The following is a 23277-nucleotide window of genomic DNA, read 5'->3' on the forward strand; positions in this document are numbered from 1 at the left end:
TTAACTTTGACTTGCCTATATTTGAAATCTGTTGTTATTTGTTGTATTTATTTATTTATTTATTTATTTATTTATTTATTTTTTAAAGATTTTTATTTATTTATTTGAGAGAGAGAGAATGAGAGAGAGCACATGAGAGGGGGGAGGGTCAGAGGGAGAAGCAGACTCCCTGCCGAGCAGAGAGCCCGATGTGGGACTTGATCCAGGGACTCCAGGATCATGACCTGAGCCGAAGGCAGTCGCTTAACCAACTGAGCCACCCAGGCGCCCTATTTGTTGTATTTAAAAAGCTCATATATTGTTACATTACAAAAATAATATTTTATAATGTTTTCAGTCGAATTACTTATTTTTGGTAATCCTATATATTTTATGTATTCAAAACATTATTCTTAGTAGGAATCCATAGACTTTATCAGACTGCCAAAAGGGCCCATGATATGAAAGAAAGTTAAGAACCCTGGAGCTGGGGGATGTCCGGGTGGCTCAGTTGGTTAAGCGTCTGCCTTTGGCTCAGGTCATGATCCCGGGGTCCTGGGATCGAGTCCCACATCAGGCTCCCTGCTCAGTGGGGAGCCTGCTTCTCCCTCTGCCTCTGCCTGCCGCTCCCCCTGCTTGTGCTCTCTTTCCCTTTCTGATAAATTAAAAAAAAAAACTTAAAAAAAAAAAGAACCCTGGAGTTGGGAGGTATTTATTATTTATGTAAATCATGATATTAAATAGTCACTTTCACTGGCCTTTGTCTCTGTGTTCTGACTCAAATTAGTTAATTATTTCCTTAACTCATATTATCTCCTATTTTTATACTGTTAATGAGATGTACTTTACATATTATAAAATCCAACCATTTCAGGTGTACAATTCAGTGATTCAATTAGGAACCTTATTTTTTTTTTAAGATTTATTTATTTTAAAGAAAGAGAGAGAGAGAGACTGAGAGAGAGAGCACAAACGGGAGGGGCAGAGGGAGAAGGAGAGAGAATCTCAAGCAGACGCCACTCTGAGGTCAGAGACCCACATGGGGTTTGATCTCATGACCCTGAGATCATGACCTGAGTCGAAACCAAAAGTTGGATACTTAACTGATTGCACCATCAAGGTGCCCCTGAATTAGTAACATTATTGAGTGGTGCAACCATCACCATAAGTCAGTTTTAGAACACTTGCATCCCCTCAATAAAATTACAGTCCTTAGTTCAACATTAGGTATATTAAAATTGTATCTTACCCCCCTATCATTGATTATCATGTTTTTTAGATTATAGGAATTTATCTATAATAAAAGTCCTATGATTATGCTAACACTTAGCACGGCATGAGTGGTATACATTTTAGAAACAAGTTTATTTTAAAAATACTCTTCTAATTGATTCAGGTAGTAGTCATCAATGGATGCTCAAACTAGCGTGTAAAAGTCTGAGGAGTAACAGGATAGTTACACAATCTCAAAGTATCTTTCCAAAAGTCATCTATTAATTATAAGAGGTAACATAATAGCGTTACAGTGGAGAAACATGACAGGCACCACCTTAGCCAAATGATCAAAGTTAAGCACAAATAGTGAAACAAGTCAACAGCATGTGCCTCCTAATGTGGTGCACTGAGAACACAGCATCCTTTCTGTGATATTCCTGTATAACTTGAATCTAATAATGAGAAAACATCAGACAAAACCTAACTTGAAGAACCCTCTACAAAACAATTGTCCTGCACTCTTCAAAGATGCCAGCTTCGTGAAATACAAAGAAAGTCTCAGGACTTCCATATTGATGGAAAGTAAAGAGATATGAAAACTGAATGTAATGCATGATCCTAAATTTCTTTTTCTGTATTTGCCTTTACTGGTCTATTAGTAAAATCTGAGTAAAGGCTATATAATAGTGTTGTATCAGCAGTAATTTCCCAATTTTGAAAATTGTGCTGTCGTTACATAAGAAAATGTTCCTGGTTTTAGAAAATGCACACTCAGGAAACAAACTGAGGGCTGCTGGAGTGGTGGGGGGCTGGAGGGATGGGGTGGCTGGGTGATGGACATTGGGGAGGGTATGTGCTATGGTGAGCGCTGTGAATTGTCTAAGACTGATGAATCACAGACCTGTACCTCTGAAACAAATAATACATTATATGCTAAAAAATAAAGAAGATAGTAGGAAGGGAAAAATAAAGGGGGGGAATCGGAGGGGGAGATGAACCATAAGAAACTATGGACTCTGAGAAACAAACTGAGGGAGATGGGGGGATGGGTTAGCCCGGTGATGGGTATTAAGGAGGACACGAATTGCATGGGGCAATACGCGAACAATGAATAATGGAACACTACATCAAAAACTGTTGATGTAATGTATGGTGACTAACATAATAAGATAAAATTTTAAAAAAAGAAAGTAGGAAAGGGAACGAGGAAGACTCCTGGACGGTAAAAAAAAAGAAAGAAAATGCACACTGAAGCGTATAGCAGGAAAGAAGTATCGTATCTGAACTTACTCTTAAATGATTCAGAGTTTGTGTGTGTGCACACGTGTGTGTATGCACACTCATGTGGAGAGAGAGAGAGAATGAAGGAGAAGATTATGTATGAGACAATAAAATTTAACATTTGTGGAATCTGGGTAGAGGTTATTCTGGAATTCCTTGTACTATTTTTGAAACTTTTCTGTAGGGATGACATTATGTTAAAAGAAAACAAAATAAAAGACAACCCTAAGCGTACTCACTGTCATACCAAATGCTGAAAGTTCTGATACCTCGATTTACACCGCTATTGGTTGTATTTAGCTGCCGGTAAATTTTCTCCATAGATTTTTTGGCTGTGCCCCATTGCTTCTTTCGTTTGAATATTTGTGCTCTCCTCTTTTGTTTATTATTTCCTTAGGGCAAATGTTGCTGTTTCAAACATATGGCCATTTTCATTTTCTGCCATTCACCTACAAAAAAAAAAAAATGCCAAAAAGAACCAACCATTATGATAAACTAAAATAAGCTATAGAAATGTGGAGCAGAATGAGTCATATATTTTGGGAGTCTGCAACTTTGGTTAGCTACCAATTCAATTCATGACCTTGGGAAAAAACACATCACTGCTTTGAACCCTATTCTCCTCAAAATCTTTTTCAATACAGAGCGCTGAAATGATTAACTTATGATTGTGCATCACGTTGAATCTCCTTGGTTTAGCTCTTAAAAGAGTTACTACAAATAAATATCCCTATAAATAGCAAACTTATGAAAATCTTCTTGGTATTTTGGTAGTTGTTTTAGAACTATTTAAGTTTTTCATAATGCTCAAAGTATTACCAGCCCTGGCTGGGAGTAGACTTTCTCCCTGTGGACATTGTATTATTGAATAATATTGATGAGAATAGGAATCATGTAAGGGATTCATAGATCACCAGTATTTTGCCTTTTTTGTCTTTTCATTTCTAGACTGAAAGTACCCAATTTTTTTTTCTTCAAAGTTTTTACCCTCTGTACCAGGCCTGTTCTTTTGCCTGCCTGGTGTCCATTCACCCTTTTTCTAGCATCAAGTTTAATTTGGAGACAAACCTCCCACAACTCTGTTCATATGGTTTAGCTGGGACTGACCCAGGAGGATGAGGTCCATAGCACAGATATGACTGATCAGAGCAGCACATACCCTGCCTACAACGATTGTAGGAATAGGCACACAATACCAAGGACCATGAGTCCCTCTTACGACTCTTTCTAAAATGAAGAAACTGGTGATCTCTTTCCACCGAGATTGCCAAACTGGGAGAATGTAAGCGCATTATTTCCAGTAGCTATCTTGCCACCAGGAGGGGAAAATATGTCTAAGCCTGTTTCCAGTCCAGATAAAAAGCACAGGTGAGAGATAAAGGAAATAATTTCTTAATGCTTATTTGAGTGCCTAGATTGGGTATGCCTGCATAGAGATAACCTGAAGTTCGCTAATGGGGGTCAATATATTCCCCAGTTTTTGTTGTCGCTGTTGTTGTTTGGCTTAAGTTGGTTGGGAGGGCTCCAACAAAATCATTTGGTACATGTGGCAGAGACAGCTGGTTGCTTATTCAACATCCATTTTCTCCTCTACCCTTAGTAACATAATCTCAATTTTATTTAAGGTGTCAAATGTCCCAGCTTTAAAAAAAAGTACTTTCCAACCTCCTTTGTAGACAAGTATGATTATGTTAACTAAATACTAGTCAAACATATATAGGTGAAAGTTATAGATTGGGACTTATTAGAAGGCTCTTATTAACAGAAAGCTTGGAGGAGTCCTCTTGCTCCTTGCCCTTCTACTTATTCCTGCCTAAAATGTACATACGATGGTTGCAATTCCTGTTGCCATCTTGTGACCTTGAGGATGGAAGCTATGTGTCAGGAAAAGCACTGTCAAAACATAGCAAGGCCTGGATTCCTGTTGTCTTTGTGGAACTCCATGCCAGTGTGGAGAGCCCACATTTGAACTTCTTTTATGTAAAACAATAAACTCTTAGGTGTTTAAGCCATAGCAGTCAGGTTTCTATTGCTAGTAGCTGACAAAATTCCCATGTAATATGATACATCTGCAGTCAAATACCAGTGGTACTTCATGAAATTCTTGGATTTATTTTCTGTGAATGGAAACTGAGGAGATACAGAACGAATATTTTTGCTTCAAGCTATCATTAATTTACCTCATTTATGAATTTTAGGTGACAAGCAATAATTCTGGTTGCTACTACCTCAATCCCTTTTCTGATCATCTCTACACAATAAAGAAAATTCTAGATGGGTCAAATGTGGAAGTTCAGAGTCACGGGAGCTTGTAGACATTCCTAATTTTTTGCCTTCTCTATTCTTAGGCTCATTATTCCATTTGAAGTCATGGTCAGTTTGTTACTTGGGTTTCTTGCATACAACCTTTGTTACTAAACCCAATTCTCTGCACTGGCATTAGAGTAATCATTCAAATATATATCATGATTTTAAAAATTCCTTAGAAAACAACTAAATGAACTGGAGTGACCAAAATTAGGCAGAAGCTGGAGGGACATCAACACTTGAAGGAAGCGGCAACAGGTGAAGATATTTATATGTCATTTCTATCCTGAGGGCAGGCTCCAGAGAAGGAGCTAAAACTTGGAGAGAAACCCACAGCCATTCTGGCTTCAAGAAATAAGAAACAAAGCAGAGTTTGGGGTGACCACTATAGCCAGGAAGAAAAAGGGAAAATATATAAGAGAGGTCCAGAGAGGAGAGTTCCAAATACTCTCCTCAAATTTTAGTTAAAGCCTGAACTCTAACTTGCTCAGGGCAGATTTAAAGTAACCCAGAGAAGCCAAAAGATCTGAACAGAGATTTCAGCTGCTGCCTTCCATAGGTAAGACAGTGTAAGTCCAGTGATGTTAACTGCCTTTAAACAACAACAACAACAACAACAAGAACAAAACAAAATACCACTCTTAGCCAACTAGGAATAGTAAGAGAACCTCTTCAATGTGATAAAGAACTCTACAAAAGCCCTACAGCTAATGTCATACTTAATAGCAAGAAAGTTGAAGTTTTCCTGCTAAGATCAGGTACTGGGCAAGGATGTCTCCTGCACCACTGCTTTTCAATATCATACCATTAAGTCCTAACCGATGCAATAAGACAAGAAAAGGAAATAAAACTTATACAGATTGGGAAGGAAGAAATAAAACTGTCTTTGTTCATTGATGACATGATTTATGTAGAAAATCCCCCAAAATTGACAAAAAAAACCCTCCTGGAACTAATAAGCAATTATAGAAAGGTTGCAGGCTACAAACTTGATATAAAAATCAATTGCTTTCCTACATACCAGCAATGAACAAGTGAAATTTGAAATTAAAAACACATTTTCCACATTAAGTTAGCAGCCCCTCCAGTGAAATACTACAAGTCTAATGAAATATGTACAAGAGCTATATGAAGAAAACTCCAAACTGTGAGGAAAGATATAAAGATGAAATCAATGGAGAGATATTCAATGTTCATAGATAGGAAGACTCAATGTCATCAAGATGTCAGTTCTTCCCAATTTGATCTATAGATACAGTATAATCCCAAACAAAATTCCTGCAAGTTATTTTATGGACTCTAAAGTTTATATGAGAAAGAGCCCCAGAATAACCAACTCAGCATTGAAGGAAAAGAACAAAGTTGAAGAGCTGATGCTATCTGACTTCAAGATTTACTATAAAGCTACTGTAATTAAGACAGTGTGGTACTGGTCAAAGAGTAGACAAATAGACAAATAGAACAGAACAGAAAGCCCAGAAATAGACTATGAATATAGTCAACTGATTTTTCTTTTTTTAAAATTGAATTATGACTGACATATAATAGTTTTAGGTGTACAACACAATGATTCAATATTTGTATATAATGTGAAATGATCACTGCAGTAAGTCTACCCAAATCTGTCATCATACATAGTTATAAAATTTGTTTTTCTTTTGATGAGAATTTAAAGATCCACTTTCTTAGCAACTCTCAAAAATTCAATATGATAGTAACTATATTCATCATTCTGTACATTATGTCCTCATGACTAATTTACTTTATAGGTAGAAGTTTGTACTTTTGACCCAGTTCACCCATGGTGCCCCCTGCCATGTTCTCTGGCAACCACCAATATGTTCTCTGTATCTATGAGCTTTTTTTTTTTTTTAAGATTCCATATATAAGTGAGAGTATATGGTATTTATCTTTCTCTGACCAATTTCACTTAGTGTAATGTCCTCAGGGTCCATCCATGTTATTGCAAATGGCAAGATTTCATTGTTTTTTATGGCTGAATAATATTCCATTGTGTGTATGTGTGTGTACATTTTTAAAATCTATTCATCCGTCAGTGGACACTTGGGCTGTTTCCATGTCTTGGCTATTGCATATAACACTGCCATAAACATGGGGATGCATATCTATTCAAATTAGTGTTTTCGTTTTCTTTGAATAAATATGTAGAAGTAGAATTGCAGCATCAAAGGGCAGTTCTAATTTTACTCTTTTGAGAAACCTCCATTCTGTTTTCCATAGTGGCTGCACCAATTTACATTCCCACCAAGTGTGCACAAAGGTTCCCTTTTAACCACATCCTCACCAACACTTGTTACTTCTTACCTTTTTGATAATAGACATTCTAACAGGTGTGAAGTAATATCTCATTGTGATTTTGATTTACATTTCCCTAATTTGTGATGTTAAACATCTTTTCATGTGCCTGTTAGCTATCTATATGTCTTCTTTGGAAAAATGTCTATTCAGATCCTCTGCCCATTTTTTAATGAGATTTTTGATATTTTTTGCTATTGAACTATCTGAGTTTCTTACATATTTAACCCCTTATCAGATAATGATTTGCAAATATTTTCTCCATTCTAAAGGTTGCCTTTTCATTTTACTGATCATTTCTTTTGCTAACAAGAGCTTCTTAGTTGATGTAGTCTCACTTGTTGATTTTGCTTTTGGTGTGGTATCCAAAAAATTTTTCCTAAGACGAATGTCAAGGAGCTTTTTCCCTATGTTTTCTTTTAGGGGTTTTACAGTTTTGGGTTTTATATTGAAGTCCTTAATCTACTTCAGGTTAGTTTTTGTGAACGGTTTAAGATAGGGGTCCAAAAAAATTCCCTTACACCTCAAAAACAAAACAAAACAAAACATAGGAGTCTAATTCCATTCATTGTTTTGCATGTGAATATTCAGTTTTCCCAACACCATTTATTGAACAGACTATCCTTTTCTCATTGATTCTTGGCTCCCTTGTCAAATATTAGTTGACCATATATGTATGAGTTTATTTCTGGGTTCTTAATTCTGTTCCATTGGTCTATATGTCTGATTTTACATTAGTACCATACTTTTTTGATTACTATAACTTTGTAAGATAGTCTGAAATCAGGAAGTGTGATGCCTCCAGCTTTGTTCTTTCTCAAGATTGTTTTGGCTATTCAGGGTCTGTTGTGATTCCATACAAATTTTAGGCTTGTTTTTTCTATTTCTGTGAAAAATGCTATTGGAATTTTGATAAGTCTTGCAGTGAATCTATAGATGGCTTAGGGTAGTATGGACATTTTAACAATATTAACTTTTTCAGTTCATAAAACTGGGATATCATTCCATTTATTTGTGTCTTCTTCAATTTTTTTTGTCAATGTCTTATAGTTTTCAGTGTATGGATCTTTACCTTCCTTGGTTAAATTTATTCCTAAGTATTTTATTATTTTTGGTGCTATTGTAAATGGGACTGTTTTATTTCTTTTTCAGATAGTTTGTTGTTAGTGTATAGAAATGCAATGAGTTTTTGTATGTCGATTTTGTATCCTGCAACTTTACTGAGTTCATTTATTAGTTGCCATAGTTTTTCGGTGAAGTCATTAGAATATTATACTATATTGGTGGTCTTGGGATATTTTGGTACCCATTTGGAAAAATGAAGTTGGGTTCATAATTCACACTGTACTTCAGAATAAAGTTCAAATCTAAAAATCAATGAAAGAAACCATAAAAGTACTAGATGAAAACATGGGAGAATTCTTTATAACCTGGGAATTTTCTAAATGTGACTCAAAATCTAAAAGGCTGTAAACAAGACTGATAAATTTGACTATGTAGATATGAAAATTTCTGCATGCTAAATACATACCATAAGTCAAAAGACAACAAAGTGGCAACACATAGCACAAAGGGCTAATCACCTTAATAAGGAGAGACTGCAATTTAATAAGGACCAACAACCCAACAGAAAAATGAGCAAATGATTATGAACAGTAAGTTCATGAAAAAGAAATACAAATGGCTCTGTCACTGATGTTCAATTAACTCACTCATAGTAAGAGAAATGTACATTATACGTAGATACATGTCACCTATCAGACTGATAAAATTCAGGAGTTTGGTAACATTCAGTTGGCAATATTGTGACACTATTCCTGAGGGAATATAAATTGGTAAAACTTTCATATATGGTAATTTGGCAATATCCATTAATTTTATAAACTCATATGTCTTTTTACTTAGCATTCCCACTTTTGGGACTTTATCCTTTAGATATACTCATTACATATACAACATGGCACATGTATATAAGGTTATTATTAAAGAATTATTTGCAAGAGAAAAAGATCAGAAACAACTCAAAAGTTCATCAAATGGGAACATGTAAATAAATTATGATATATTCTTAAAATGCACTTGCTATCCACTCACTATACAAATGTTTAAAAAAAAAAACGAGTAAGTTCTCTATAATAGACTTATAGAAAGATTTCCAAGATATATTAGTGATAAAACTAAGATACACAGTAGGCTGTATGATATGCTTATTGCATAGGAAAAAGTGGATTAGAATGAGACTTTATATTCATATACACCTGTGTATTCATAAATAAACTCTGGAAGGATACTTAAGAAAATAATAATGAATGGTGTTTATGTATGTGGAGGGGCTGAGAACTGAGTGAATGGGAATATGTTTATGTTTTATTACATATGCAAGAATTAAACTTAAAATGTGTCATATTTTACCTATCATATTTAATGTTGACAACCGAAAAGTTTTCATTATAGTTTGGTCCACCTTACCAGAACTAGAACTCTTGGTAAAAAAAAAAAAAAAAATTTGGAAGCACAGGCTACTGGAAACAATAAATGGAAAGAATGAAATTTCAATTGCCTGCCATTTCTAAATAAAATAAGTGATATTGATAACTTCTTTGTAAATATATTTTTAACTGAAGGATTTTTTACTAATACAGTTTATTATTTAAATAATAACTACGTATTTTTCAGAATCCAACACCTCTTAAAAGAAAAAATAATTTTCGGTAGTAAGTTAAAAAACAAAGCAAAAAATGTTTGAGCTCCCTCTGCCGGCTCTGTAGTGGCATATCAGAGTGTATTTTGGTTTTATTTAGAAACAAACTGGCACATGGTTAATGCTATTAATTCATTTGCCAATATTAAAGAGAGTAGTTTTAAACTGTGTGCTTTCCATAATCTTACATATGTTAAGTTCTGCTAATATGCCACTAATATTAGCAAGTAAGATGAACATTTCTATATAAATGTTAAAGTTTATTCAGTATGTGCCTGTTCCATTTAATACATCCCTAAATATGGTACCACAAAAGTGGGTTGTATAGAAAAAAAAAAAAAATTTCTACATGCACAATATGTACAGGGGTATTTTAGCTTTTTAATTTATTATGGCTTTCAGATTTCAATAATCATGTTACTGTTGTGTTAGTATATTCATATTTAATTGATTAAAAATATCATACGCATATTTTGAAGCAAAGAGGAATGTAAAATATTTGCATAGTTAAGCAATAATTTACACAATTCTGAGTATCTGTAGTTTTTTGTCATGACAGCACAATCTGTGATGTGCTTTGCAAAATTACAAGTAACTCTTCTTTTTATGATTTCTATTTTTATCTTCCAGATCATTGATTAGCGTCTCATTGGTGACCATCTGATCCTTCTCTTTATCCACTAAATTCTTTATTTTTTTTGTGTTGAACTTAAATCTCTTTAAGGATGCCTTTTAAAAAAACAATTCAGGTTTTTATCCCTCTTTTTTTTATCAGTTCCATTTTCCTCTTGTTTGTTCTATTACTCTCTCAAACTACTGGTGCTTCTTGTTTCACGTGTTCAATTCTGGTTGCTGAAATATGGGGAATTCCCCATGTGGTGGAAGGTAAAGGTATTTCCAGTCAATGGTGTGCTGGAGCCCCCTGTTAGCAGCCTGTAAGAGCTTATTTACAAGAATTTTGCAAGCTAGTTGTTTGAACAACTTTTATTAAAAACTATCTAAACTTAAAATTACATCAATTATATTTTAAAAGGCAATAAATACTAAAAACTTATCACTTCCTAATTATTCTACTCTATTTTATTATTATTTGTGCCCCTCAGGTTATTTATATCTATTGTATCTGTATGGGGGAAATAGTGTACAAGGATGTGTTACTGTGAATCTCTTTCCAACTCTGCATTCGATGATATGTTGATAACCTGAAATTGGTTAGTTTGGGAGTATTTATACCATGGAAATTGGCAATTGCTACAGAGCTGGAGTTGATTTATTATTTTGTTGATTATCTAGATAATGATAATTGATAAGTGATGCAGAAAATGTTACAGATACAAGCATTTGGTAAAAATCAGCTAAAACATTTTGTCAGAACCAATTTGTTGTAGGGAATTTATAATAAAGAGTATTGTATATTTTATTATTTGTGTGCTACATATCCTTTGTATCAGTAAAACGTACATACATACATATGTATCCATACATTTTATTTTCTAGAAAGCCAGTTACTAAACATTAACCTGCACACCACCAGTCTCTATACTCAAAGTTAGTATTGACAGGCAAGCAGTCAATTCTCTCCTCATGCTCCTGGAGGAATCACTGTTGTATTACTCACGCAGCCTCCATGGTAGTGCTGTGGTTTTAAAATATGTCCACAAGTTCTTTGATGCACCTCCTTTCTAAAGATGAGGACTAATTCTTCCCCTCTCACCCCAAATGTGAGCTGTATGGTAACTCTAAAGAATAGGATGTGATAGAAGTGATGGTATTAGATTTCCCAGTGATGCATGCAAACAGGGGGGGAGGGGGTCTGATACAGAAAGGGGTGGAGGTAGATGAAGCTCCACGTTCCCTCCTCTTGGCCCCAGCACTTCCCTTTATCTCCTGACTACTTGTTCTCCAGACATTTGACTACCTGCTCTGTTTGGGATGTTCTGCACTTCCACAAGCTAAAAGGTCTCAGACTCCTTGAGGCCATTGGCAGAACAGGCTCTGAAATCAGGCAAATCGGCTTAAAATGTCGGCTCTCCCACCTCCCACTGTGCGATGTGCCCAAATCCCTTGAGTCCTTCCTCTCAGCCTCAGTCTCCTCATCTCTACACTGCGGACATGAATAGTATGTACATTATGGGATTCATGTGATGAGTAAATGCATGTCAGCTCCCAGAACTCCATAAACAAAATACGCTATTCAGGACCCTGGATTGGTGGAAAATGATGACATATTTCTTGTTTAATTTACAAGGACATAGACAATCAAATGCACCTTATGCTCTACAAAGCAATTGCCTTAAGAGTATCTCTAAGCAGCACTTTTTCCCTAAAGGTCTCTTTGCTTAACACATTCCTGGAACTTTTCTTTTGAAGTTGCCTCCAGCATGAGTATCTTTCGTGGTGACAAATCTCTTTCCTTTGGGGATGCATTAGACCAGAATGGCCAATCAGAGACAAGTGCAGTATTAAGAGAGGCATCCTTTTGGTTAAATGTGAGGGGCAATTGTGAAGTTCTAATCTGGTCCCAATACACATGTCCAGCTCTATCACCTGCCACAACTCCCTGTCCAAGGCACTCAGAATTCCTCAAACCTCACCATTTCCTGAACAAGCAGAGCCTTTCCCTGCTCCCAGGACTCTGGATGGACTACTCCCCCTGAATAGAATGGCACAGCCTTCTCTCTCTGATCCATCCAGAAATATCCTACTTAACTGCCATGCCCCAGCTCACATTCAACCCCTTTGTAAAGCTTCTTCTCTGCCAATGGGGCACATCAGCACAGCGGTTAAGTAAAAAGATGTGAGAGCGCAAGAATAGGGTTCAAGGAAAGCAGCAGACAAGGTGGTGGACCATGGGGCCAAGTGGCATAGGTCTGAATCCTGCCTCTACAATGTGGTCACAAGCTCTGTGATCTTAGATGAGTTACTTTACTTCCCCATAATCAGTTTCCTCAACAGTGAAATAAGATAAAGAGTGGTAGCTACGTCAAAGGTCTGTTTTGGAGATTAGATAAAGCACCTAGAATAGTACCCAGCAAATATTTGCCTAATAAAGTCCTAGATCTATCATTTCTTAGCTAGGTGACCCTGAGTGGGTTATTTAACCATTTTGCATCTCAATTTCTTGACTTTAAAATGAGGATAAGAAAAATAATATCAATTTCATAGGATTTTTGAGGATTAAATAAAATAATGTATGTAATTTGCCTAGTACATTATCATATGTAGAGCCTTGCATATGGCAGGATTTCAACAAAATGGTAGTTAAAAAAAAGTTGGTTGTTTCTTCTGAACTCATAATGCTTTATTTATATCTTATTATATCAAATTATATTATAATAGCCTAGACTGGGAACTCCTTGAGAGGACAGGAGCTTTGTCATTATTCTTTGGATAAAGGGAAAACTGGTTCAGCTGGCAACTAGGATGTGAAAAGGGAACTGAAAGTTGAAACAAAAACCACAACTTGCAAAACCATATTGTCACTCACAAAATAGAAAAACTGTACAAAAAACCATGACACACAAGACAAATTATTTTCAGGCTCTGAACATCAATTCATCAGACCTATGGTATTCTGAATAAGACCACACAGACAGACCAACCTAACAATAACTCCACAAAAAGTCATGTGTCCTAAAGATAAAACCACTGATCGTTCCAGCAACTTCCTAGTTTATAAATTCGGAGCAATCTCTGCCAAGGCCATCCTATGACTAATTCCGATTCTACAAAGTCTATATAGGTATTCTTTTGTAATTGGCCACCTGTTGAAATATTGAACTCTCCATGTTGTACATTCTCCCTTGTAGCAGCCAGCTAATAAACCTAAATTTGAAAAAAGACTATCTATTATATGTTAGGTACTGGGAATAAAACAAGTGAATGGAAGAAAGCTTTTGCTTTCAAGGAACATGATCTTTTAATGTGGTAGATAGACGACTATTAACAATACTGGCTGATATAATTATAATAGGGATGCACGCTGTGAACACTCAGTCCAGTCAGAAAAGACTTCCTTGAGGAAGTGATTTTTAAGATAAATCCTGAAGTGTGATTAAGAGTTAAGTACAGAATAGGGTTGGGCATGGTCAATGTTCTAAACAGCAGGGGCTGCTTGTGCAAAGAAGAGAATAAAGGACAGTGTGTTTTGGAATAGAATAAAGGACAGCTAGGAATAGATTGAGGATTTTACAGGCCTAAGGCATCAAAAATATTATAATGCTGTTCCATTTGAAAGTCAAATTCAAAATAATGCTAATGACAAAATACATGTAGGAAATTCCTTCTGCCTGGTTTTTATCATGTTCAGTTGGATACTTTAAAAGAAATTCCCAAATTCTCTAAAAAATATATCCATGTTCCTGTTTTGATTTTTTTTTTTTTAAGATTTTATTTATTTGTCAGAGAGAGAGAGAGAGAGCAAGCACAAGCAGGGGGAGTGGCAGGCAGAGGGAGAAGCAGGCTCTCTGCTGAGCAAGGAACCCAACACAGGATTACCTGAGCTGAAGGCAGACACTTAACCAACTGAGCCACCCAGGCATCCCCTATTTTTATGTTTTCTTCAGCATATACCAGTTAGCTTACTGCTCAATAGAGTATTGTTTATTTGGGGAACTATACCAATACTTCGGTATGGCAGCACCATAGAGTGTGAAAGGTGAAGAAGTGAGATGAAGTTGGAGAGCTAGACAGACACCAATTAATAAAAGATTTAGTAAAATGTGGTTAAAGATGTGGTCGTTGTTGTTGAGTGATCTGAGTTCAAGCTCTACCATGCTTGAGTACTCCCTGAATGTACTTAGACAACTCAAGGCTTTAATTTCCTCAGCTATAAAATGGGAATGCTAAATTGTGAGGATTAACATAATATATATATAAAGCACTTAGCACGGTGCTTAATACCATAAAACACACTAAATTTCAATTAGATATTATCATGAATAAATTTGTACTTCAGCCTGGTAAATGGGGAGTCAATAAAGGATTTTTATTATTTTATTATTATTTTTTAAAGATTTTATTTATTTGACAGAGAGAGACACAGCGAGAGAGGGAACACAAGCAGGGGCAGTGGGAGAGGGAGAAGCAGGCTTCCCGCCAAGCAGGGAGCCTGATGCGGGGCTTGATCCCAGGACTCTGGGATCATGACCTGAGCCGAAAGCAGACGCTCAACGACTAACCCACCCAGGCACTCCAATAAAGGATTTTAAATTGTGACATGATTAGCATGGGATTTTATGGATTTCTTTGGCTGCAGTGTATAGCCTGGGCTGAATGACAATGAGTTGATTCTAGGTGTACTTATGAGGAAGACTCAATAAATATTAATGATTAATTGGATGGTGGTTGAAGAGATATATGCATATATATGTATATATATATACACACACACACATTACATGTTCATATTCACATACGCACACATTTACAAAGTCCCTTGTACAAACTGCCATAGATGATGACAGGTATAAATCTCAGTATCCAGAGGAAAAAAATCTGTAATATTATTAAAACTCTCTGTCAGGGAAATGACGTGATGTTTATGTTGTCAAAATAATTTGAAATGGAGTAAGAGGAGAGTATGGAATATCAATGAATTAAGATTGATCATGAGTCGATAACTGTTGAAACTGGATGATAGGGAAGATTATACTCTCTTCTGTGTTTGTATATGTTTAAATTTTTCCAAAATAAAAAAAACTTTTAAAAAATCTATTAAGGCAGGGACCTTGCCTGTCTTGTTTACATCTGTATTTTCAGAACCTAGAGAAGTTCATAGCACACAGTAGGCTCTTATATAATAATATAATATTATTTGTTGAATGAATGAACACTGGCAAACAAGACTTATAACCTGGGTAAGAGTCTCACAGCTTAGGCTCAGAGTCAAGACTCCTGGGGTTCCCTTCATCTTTCATGATACAAATAACATTCCATTAGCTATTAATGCCTCAAAACAAAAACAAAAACACACCCAAAGAGAAAGCAAAGCAGATTGACAAACTTCACTTTGGAATTCCATGAGAAGTAGGTATTTACAAGCTTATATGCATATGATCCCCAGAGAGCCTCTGTGGGGACTCTGCCATATCATTTCCTTTCATTGCTTTTTTCCCAACAAATAGTTATTGTGGAGCTATCTCTGTCCTTCAAGCCAAGAATCAGAAGAAAACTGGGTATACCCTTTCGTCCCTTCCCCTCTCATTCTCTGGCTAGTAAGAAGTGAGGGGAGGAATGAACCATCTTTTGAAGAAAGTTCACCTTTACATTTAGTTCTTGTTTCCTTAATAGCCTTAGGACAAAAATATCTATTACAAAAGTAATGATGTAGAACCTTAATTAGGGCTTTTGAAATTCAAGCGCAATTTTATTGAAGGCCAGTACCTGAGCAGAGGAAAATGACCAATGACACTGAAACAACAAACATCAGCCACAGTTAAATACCCACATGAGACACTCTCTAAAGGTTTAAAGCTGCGCTGTCCGATACCATAGCCATTAGCAATGTGTAGCTATTGAGCACTTGTGATGTGGCGTGCTTAAATTGAGATGGCTACAAGGGTAAAATACACACTGGCTGTCAAAGACTTAGTAACCAGAAAAAAGTGAAATATCTCAATAAATTTTATATTAATTACACACTGAAATGACAGTATTTTAGTTACTATGAGCAAAACAAAATATATCAAAAGTAATTTCACCTTTCTTTCAACTTTTAAAAAATATGGCCACTAGAAAATGTAAAATTACATATGTGGCTCCTATTATATTTTTATTGGACAGTGCTTTCCCAAAATGGAAGAACTTTTCCTCTCCTTATGTGGAATAAAATAAAAAGCTCAGTGTATTAATAGCACAACTCCTAGTCCTCTTACTCTATACTGTTCTGCTAGGTTTTAGATCCCTTCCATTAAAGTACTGCTATAGGAGTCATTATAACCAATTAAGGGTATAAATGGAGTGTCCACTAAAGAATTGGTGATTGTCCTTCAAATTCTTTTATTGCAACCAGAAGTACTCTGATCTTATTAAGGGGGAAATCATAGTATGTCTTCTGATCCTAGTTCACACTATTAGCAATTGCTGATGGGTTTCCTCTTGAATTACCTAAGGACATACCTCACCACAGCAAAGCATTATTTCTCTTCCCAAGTTATTGGTTTCTAGTCTCAGATGAAAAAACTATATTCCTTTTATTAACATGATCTTAATTCTACTGCTAGGGAGATAAAAATCCTAGCATTTTTATGTTAAAGATGATTTGCCTCCTTTTTGTTTTTACTTAAAAACTCCCAAATTTAATTAAGCTTTCTAAGAAGTGTGTATGTTCATGTTTTTAATTCAACTCGCCACACTGGAAACCTATCAATGGCTGCACATTATATTTTTATTATTTTTTTAAAGATTTTATTTATTTATTTGACAGAGAAAGCGAGCGCATGAGCACACAAGCAGGGGGAGTAGCAGAGGGAGAAGGAGAAGCAGGCTCCCTGCTGAGCAGGGAGCCCAACATGGGCTCAATCCCAGAAGGAACCCCAGGATCATGACCTGAGCCCAAGGCAGATACTTAACCAACTGAGCCACCCAGGTGCCCCTGCACATATTTTAAATAAAATCTTGTTCAAAAATCTTAACATGTCCCTTGTTTACCTAATTTGGCCTATAGCTATGTTTCCTCCTGACTTGACATACTCTCACCTCTCTGACCTTTAAGATCCTGGCCCTTCCTTACCTCAGGAACATCCCACAAGCTATTATGTAGGCCAGAAATGTTCTTGTCTCCGTTTTGCTTCACATGGCTAACTTGTACTCATTATTCCCTTTTCTTAACCATTTAAATGTCATATCCTTAGAGAAACCATGCTTGAGCATTTCTAGTCTAAACTGTTAAAATGGTTCATATTTCCCTCTTTATAATACATAATATATTTCGTAAGTTTTCTCCTATATGATTATTTGTTAGAAGTCTGCCTTCTTTATGAGCCTATAAGCCTCTTAGGGCAGATATAATGTCTTTTTTTGTCCACCACTGTATTTTCAGCAAGTAGTGGTATGTTTAAAACAGAGGAGACCTTCAGGAAACATTGCTTCAACAATGCATTGGAAAGGCCCAATAGAGTGCAAGCGTTGAAAACAGATTAGGAAGTAACTGATGAAACAAAGTACTCAAGGAGGCCACAGGGAATTAAATTCAGAGCATTAGTTGGAGGATAAAGTATACGTACACCAAAAAATAAAACAATAGGTACTAAATCAATGATGGCCAGAGAAAGTCATAGAATGTATGTCTTGGGAGAGATCTTATTAAATTGAGTTGGGTAGGGATGGTTTCAAAGAAGTAATTGGGCCAGAAGGTATGGTTAGATTTTATTAACTCTGACTTTAATTTATAAAAATAGAATGAATCAGATGACTGAATTTGTGTCGTAAGCTGGATTCTCTGGGGAGATGTTGAGTTAGAGTTAGAAGTGCAAAAGGTTTACTGCAGAGTAGCACTTGTGAAAGGGAAAGAGAGGAAGCAGGACTGGGCAAGGGGAGCCATCAGACTGCCATGCAAGATCGACAGAGCCTCTATCACCAATGTTGAGTATGTCCTTATACTATGCCTGACTCTGTCTTTGGCTGAGGACGGGCATGGGGGAAAGGGGCTGCCCTGACAATAGTGTACCTTCAGCTTGAAAGCTCAGGTGAACCTAGAAGGAGTTAACAGCTGGAGGCTGTCAGCTAACTACATGCCTTCAGTTGGGCAGTGAGTCATTTCTTGAAGGCAGATCTGAGAAGCGCAACTGTGACTACTGCACATTATAGGATGCCAATTCAACCCAAATTAATCTATAAATTCAATAAAGGATTTTTATTTTACAAGCTCAACAATCCTGTTCTAAGAAGTATTTGGAAAAACAAACGTTTACGTTAAGTAAAATTTGAGAAAAAAAAAAAAAAGAGCATAAAGGAGGGATTTGCCCTATTAGGTACTAAGATAGTCTATAAGATGTTGGTAAATAAAAACAACAGGTTTTTTTGTTTTGGTAAATAAAAACAACAGGTTTTATTCTTTATGACAGGTGTAGTCATAGACAAAGAGACCAACTGAAGAGTTCAGAACCAGAGCCATATATAAATGGAAATACGATATATAATAAAAGTGGCATCAAAAACCAATGAGAAAGGGTAGACCGCTGTGTAGAATTTCAGAGAAAAATTGGCTTGCCATCTGGAGAAAAAATAGGCTAGTTCCCCACCTTACACCAAATAAAGGAATGCATTCCAGAGAGAATAAAGATCTAAATGTGATTCTCTGGAGAGTAATGAACTATTAAGAAAATAGAACCATAGAATATCTTTGTGATGTCAAAATGCAGGCTAAGTTTTTAAACAAGAGCCCAAAGGCACCACTGAGAGTAGTAAGACTATATCCACCAGCTAGGAGAGAGAACTGGAAGAACCTAAGAAGGAGTTAAATACACTATAGAGAATCTTCCTAGGATCAGGGCAGCTAAGTAAGCCACGAGGAGATATAAATCTATTAGGAGGTATCATTATGACTCGCCTGTCCAAAATATTTCCCCTGCCTCCACTTCCTTCCTATTTAAAATTAAGCAAGTAAACATTTTTTAGTTCCAGACACTGCTAAGCGTAGGAAGTACAAGGATGAATAAGCTTGAGTCCTAGTCCTTAAAGAGTTCGTAATCTAGTTAAGGAGACACAGGAGAAAACTAAGATGTTTTAACTCATATCCTACAGGTAGGAACCAAGAGGCAACTATCTTCGCCTAGGCATCAGTGAGAAGCTGGTTTTTGAGAAGTGAGGAAAGTCATTCCAGGCAAAAGGAACATCACTAACAAAGTCACAGGGCTTTGGAAGAGCATGGTGTATTGGAAAATGTTAAGTAGGTAACCTAATACTGAACATTCTGAAATGTTTGTTACTGAATGCAGAAAGTATTCTACGGAGGTTGTTTTAGTCTTTTCTTAGCAGCATTGATGATCACACTAGCTAATTATCACTTTTGAAGGCAAAGCCAAAGATGAAGTACTGAAGTGATAAGCGATAAATGTTAATGGTTAAGAAACAGAAGCATGCTACAAAGCACTGATGACTAAATGTGGAGTAATAACAAGCACTTACAATAGATTTAGAGGAGGAAGAGGTCGCTGTCAATTTCATTGTCAGGGAAGATTTCATGGAAGTGGCAGAGTTTCACTGAATCATTAAAAAAATTGAGAGCTGACTGAATATATCAGGGGCTGTGCTGGAGCAGGAGCTTCAAAACTATAGTTACTAAGGGACAGATAATCAGATACTTGCAAAAATAAAGCAAGAGTGCTATAACAGAGGCAAGCATAGGCTGATGGGAGAAAACCTCACAGTGACTCTTGGTTTAGAGCAGGGAGGTCAGGGATGGCTTTCCAAAGGTGAGGCTGCATGCACTGAATTATGATGGATGAACAGGATTTCATCAAGTGAAACGGAAGAAAAAACTTTCTGCAATAGCCCCATTTAGTGTGAGAACACACCTCTTCCAAGGAACATGGAATAGCTTGAGATGGCTGAAGCAAAGGCTGAAAGGCAGTGGAAGAACTTTCTAAGGCAAATAGGTAGGGGTTTGATTACGAAAGGCCTTTTATAGAATGTTGGAAGAATTTGACTTTTATCCTGAAGACGATGTGGGAGTTGATGAAGATTGTAAGCAGGGAAGTGACATGATTACATGCAAGTTTTACAATGACTGCTATTAAAGTCAATGATGATAAAGGCAACTGAAGATGAACAGATAATGGGGGCAGCCTAAGACGCAGAGAGATTAAAAGGCTGTTGCTATTGTTTAGGAAAAATCAAAGAAGACTTCAAATATACAGTAGCAGTGGTATTAGGAGAGAATGGGTAAGGTTTGAGCAGCCAGAGAAAGAAGTGGAGGCGTTCCTTATGGAAATGATGTAGATAAATGTTTGGAGAAGTGGAGGGTGAGCAAATCAGTTTACCTGGAGTATATAGTATTTAGTAGAAAAACGATGGTTAGCTTTGGAAGGCTGGAGCAGAGGGCCAGTTAAGGAACAGTTGGTGATGAAGTTGAAAACTCAGCCTGAGACAAGTCTATTAAATAAACAGGCTAAACAATTAGGATTTTACTTTTCCCATAGCAACATTAAAATATCACTTTTATTGTTGTAAAATATACAGAAAATTTACTATTTTAACCATTTTAAGTGTACAATTCAATTGCATTAACCATGCAACCATCAACACTGCTCATCTCCAGAAACTTTTCAACATCCCAAATAAAACTCTTTCCCCATCCTCCCCTGCTCTCCCACCACTGGCACCCAAGCATTCTACTTTCTGCCTCTAAGAGTTTGGCTACTCTAGGTACCTCGGAAGTGGAATTGTATGGTATTTGTCCTCTTGCTGCTAACTTATTTCACTTAGCTAAATCACTTTAATCAACACCCTGGTTAATCAACACACTGAATTCTAATTTCATTCTACTCTACATGCTGTATTTTAAAACAAATGTCTAGCTTTTCTTACTTGATAATCTTTCTCACTTATTGCTTAAGGACACTTCAATCTAGCAAATTATAAACTCAGAGTTCTTAAGGACAATTTCGTCTACCACTGCCTACCACGAGAGCTTTTTATTGGTCTACTTGCTCTAAGTGTCTTTATGTTGCTAATTATTTTCATTTCATTATAGTTTACAGGCACTAGACCTTTTGCAAAATCCCACCTAGTACCTTAACCATAGTAAATAATAGCAAATAAAACAACACAGACATGATTCAAACTTCCCCAGGAGAAGGGAAGTTTATTTAGGACGCTGATATGAAGGCTCTTTTGATATTATTTAATTTCCTATCTGTGGCTGAATCGGCTCTAAGTGAAGAGAATTAAAAACACACTGTTCTTATCTTTAGCTGGGGAAAAGTCCGAAGTTTCAGCTGGTTGAAAACTATTTCAGAACCGTCAAGGTTATCTCACCTTTCTTTGGGGGCATCCCTAGATCATTACCTCTCTGCGATCAAGTCGACTAATTTTGGACAAGACACTAATCCTCTGAAGTCTCAAAGGGTTAGATTACACCAGCCTGTGCTTCCCAATCTTGTCCACACCACAGAGTACAAAATATGGTATTGCAGGACACTGAGATAAACGGAGGAGGCGGTACAGCACACCTGGAACCCACTGGCCGCCGTGCGTCCTCGCACAACGTGTAGACGCTCTCAAGGAGCGCTCCAGTCCGGAGGTTCGTTCCTACTGATGCGCCATAGCCGTCTATTACATAGGACGAAGTGGACTCCCACTGTTTCTGGAGTCAGCGGCCTTTCCCTTCTTGTAAAAAAGGAAATCTTTATTCCGTACGCGGACCAAGGCGTAAAAAAGCACAAAGGCCGCGAACCACGCAAATAAGCAAAAAATCGAAGTACCGCACTCAACCAGCGCGCTCTCGGCTGGTCTTACGTCTCTTCCCAGCAGGCTCCGGGAGTCACCGCGAGACTTCATCAATTCTCGCGAGATTTATCGGCAGCCATCTTCTTGGGGGTGCTAGGAGCCGGGAAGACCCCCCGAATCGTTCCCATTGAGCTGCCCTTCGTCTTCGCTTTCTTCACTTTTGCCTGTTCTGCGTTGCCGACACCACCTTATCCCAAGGCTGAGTGAGAGCCCGGATCTAGGCGTGTGTCGCCCTCCCGGTCCAAGAAGATTTGCTCGGGTGGAGGGAAGGGGGAGGGCCCGGGCAAACCGTTGCTGCCTCAGCCGGGGTCCGGGGACGGGGAGCTCCTGGCACCCCGTGGATTCGCGGCCTGCGACGGTACCCGCAGAGCTGTTCGCCGATCGGGGCTCGCGGGAACCTGCCACCGGCGCCTCCCACCGCGGCCCACGCGGGCGGCGCGCGGAGGAGGGGGCGGGGGCAGCGGCGGCTGTAGCGGCCGCGACCTGGGCGGGCGGAGGAGTGTGACGGGCCTCGGGGCCGCTGTGGATGGTTTCTAAAATGATCATTGAAAACTTCGAGGCACTCAAGTCCTGGCTCAGCAAGACTCTCGAGCCCATGTGAGTATCCGGGGGCTATCTCCTTGCAGGGATGGAAGTGGGAGATAGGCGGGCACAGTTCCCGAAGTGCCTGTGATGGAGGCCGAAGCGGTGAACAGAGATCCCAGGGTTTTGTGTTTTTTTTCTTTTCCACCCTCGCTTCCAGGTTCAGGATACTCCAGAGAGCCTGAGCTGATCTTTATCTTACCGCTGAGTTGGTCCTTGAACTGATACCTTCTTTTCTTGTTTTCCCGTTATATGTAGACCGACTCCAGCCTACACACACATTTGATGAGGGCCACCAAATCGGTTTCTTTTCTTTTAGTGAATCCGAGCCTTACCTCTTGCCCAGACTATTTTACCTTGTTTCTTTAAATGAAGTGAATGGCCCTTATTAGGGATTAGGGCAGTTCTAATGTAAGCCACTCACGTTTTACCTAAATACAGTCCGG

The 23277-nt window shown here is 37.5% G+C and overlaps 1 protein-coding gene and 1 long non-coding RNA gene across 16 annotated transcripts in view; both read left to right on the plus strand.

Annotated features, from left to right (window-relative positions):
• LOC144381563 (uncharacterized) overlaps positions 1 to 23277 on the plus strand; it is a 625721-nt gene that overhangs the window by 362509 nt on the left and 239935 nt on the right. The gene's annotated exons all lie outside the window — the stretch shown is intronic.
• The window catches only part of RBM26 (RNA binding motif protein 26), an 88597-nt gene continuing 87981 nt past the window's right edge, over positions 22662 to 23277 (plus strand). For all 13 annotated transcript variants that reach the window (XM_078070210.1, XM_078070211.1, XM_078070203.1 and 10 more), the window contains exon 1: positions 22662 to 22846. In XM_078070210.1, the coding sequence (XP_077926336.1) occupies positions 22776 to 22846 (71 nt within the window). In that variant the 5' untranslated portion in view covers positions 22662 to 22775. The remainder of the gene's footprint in view (positions 22847 to 23277) is intronic.

This window comes from Halichoerus grypus, chromosome 4 (assembly GCF_964656455.1).
Source record: "Halichoerus grypus chromosome 4, mHalGry1.hap1.1, whole genome shotgun sequence".
Taxonomy (NCBI): Eukaryota; Metazoa; Chordata; class Mammalia; order Carnivora; family Phocidae; genus Halichoerus; species Halichoerus grypus.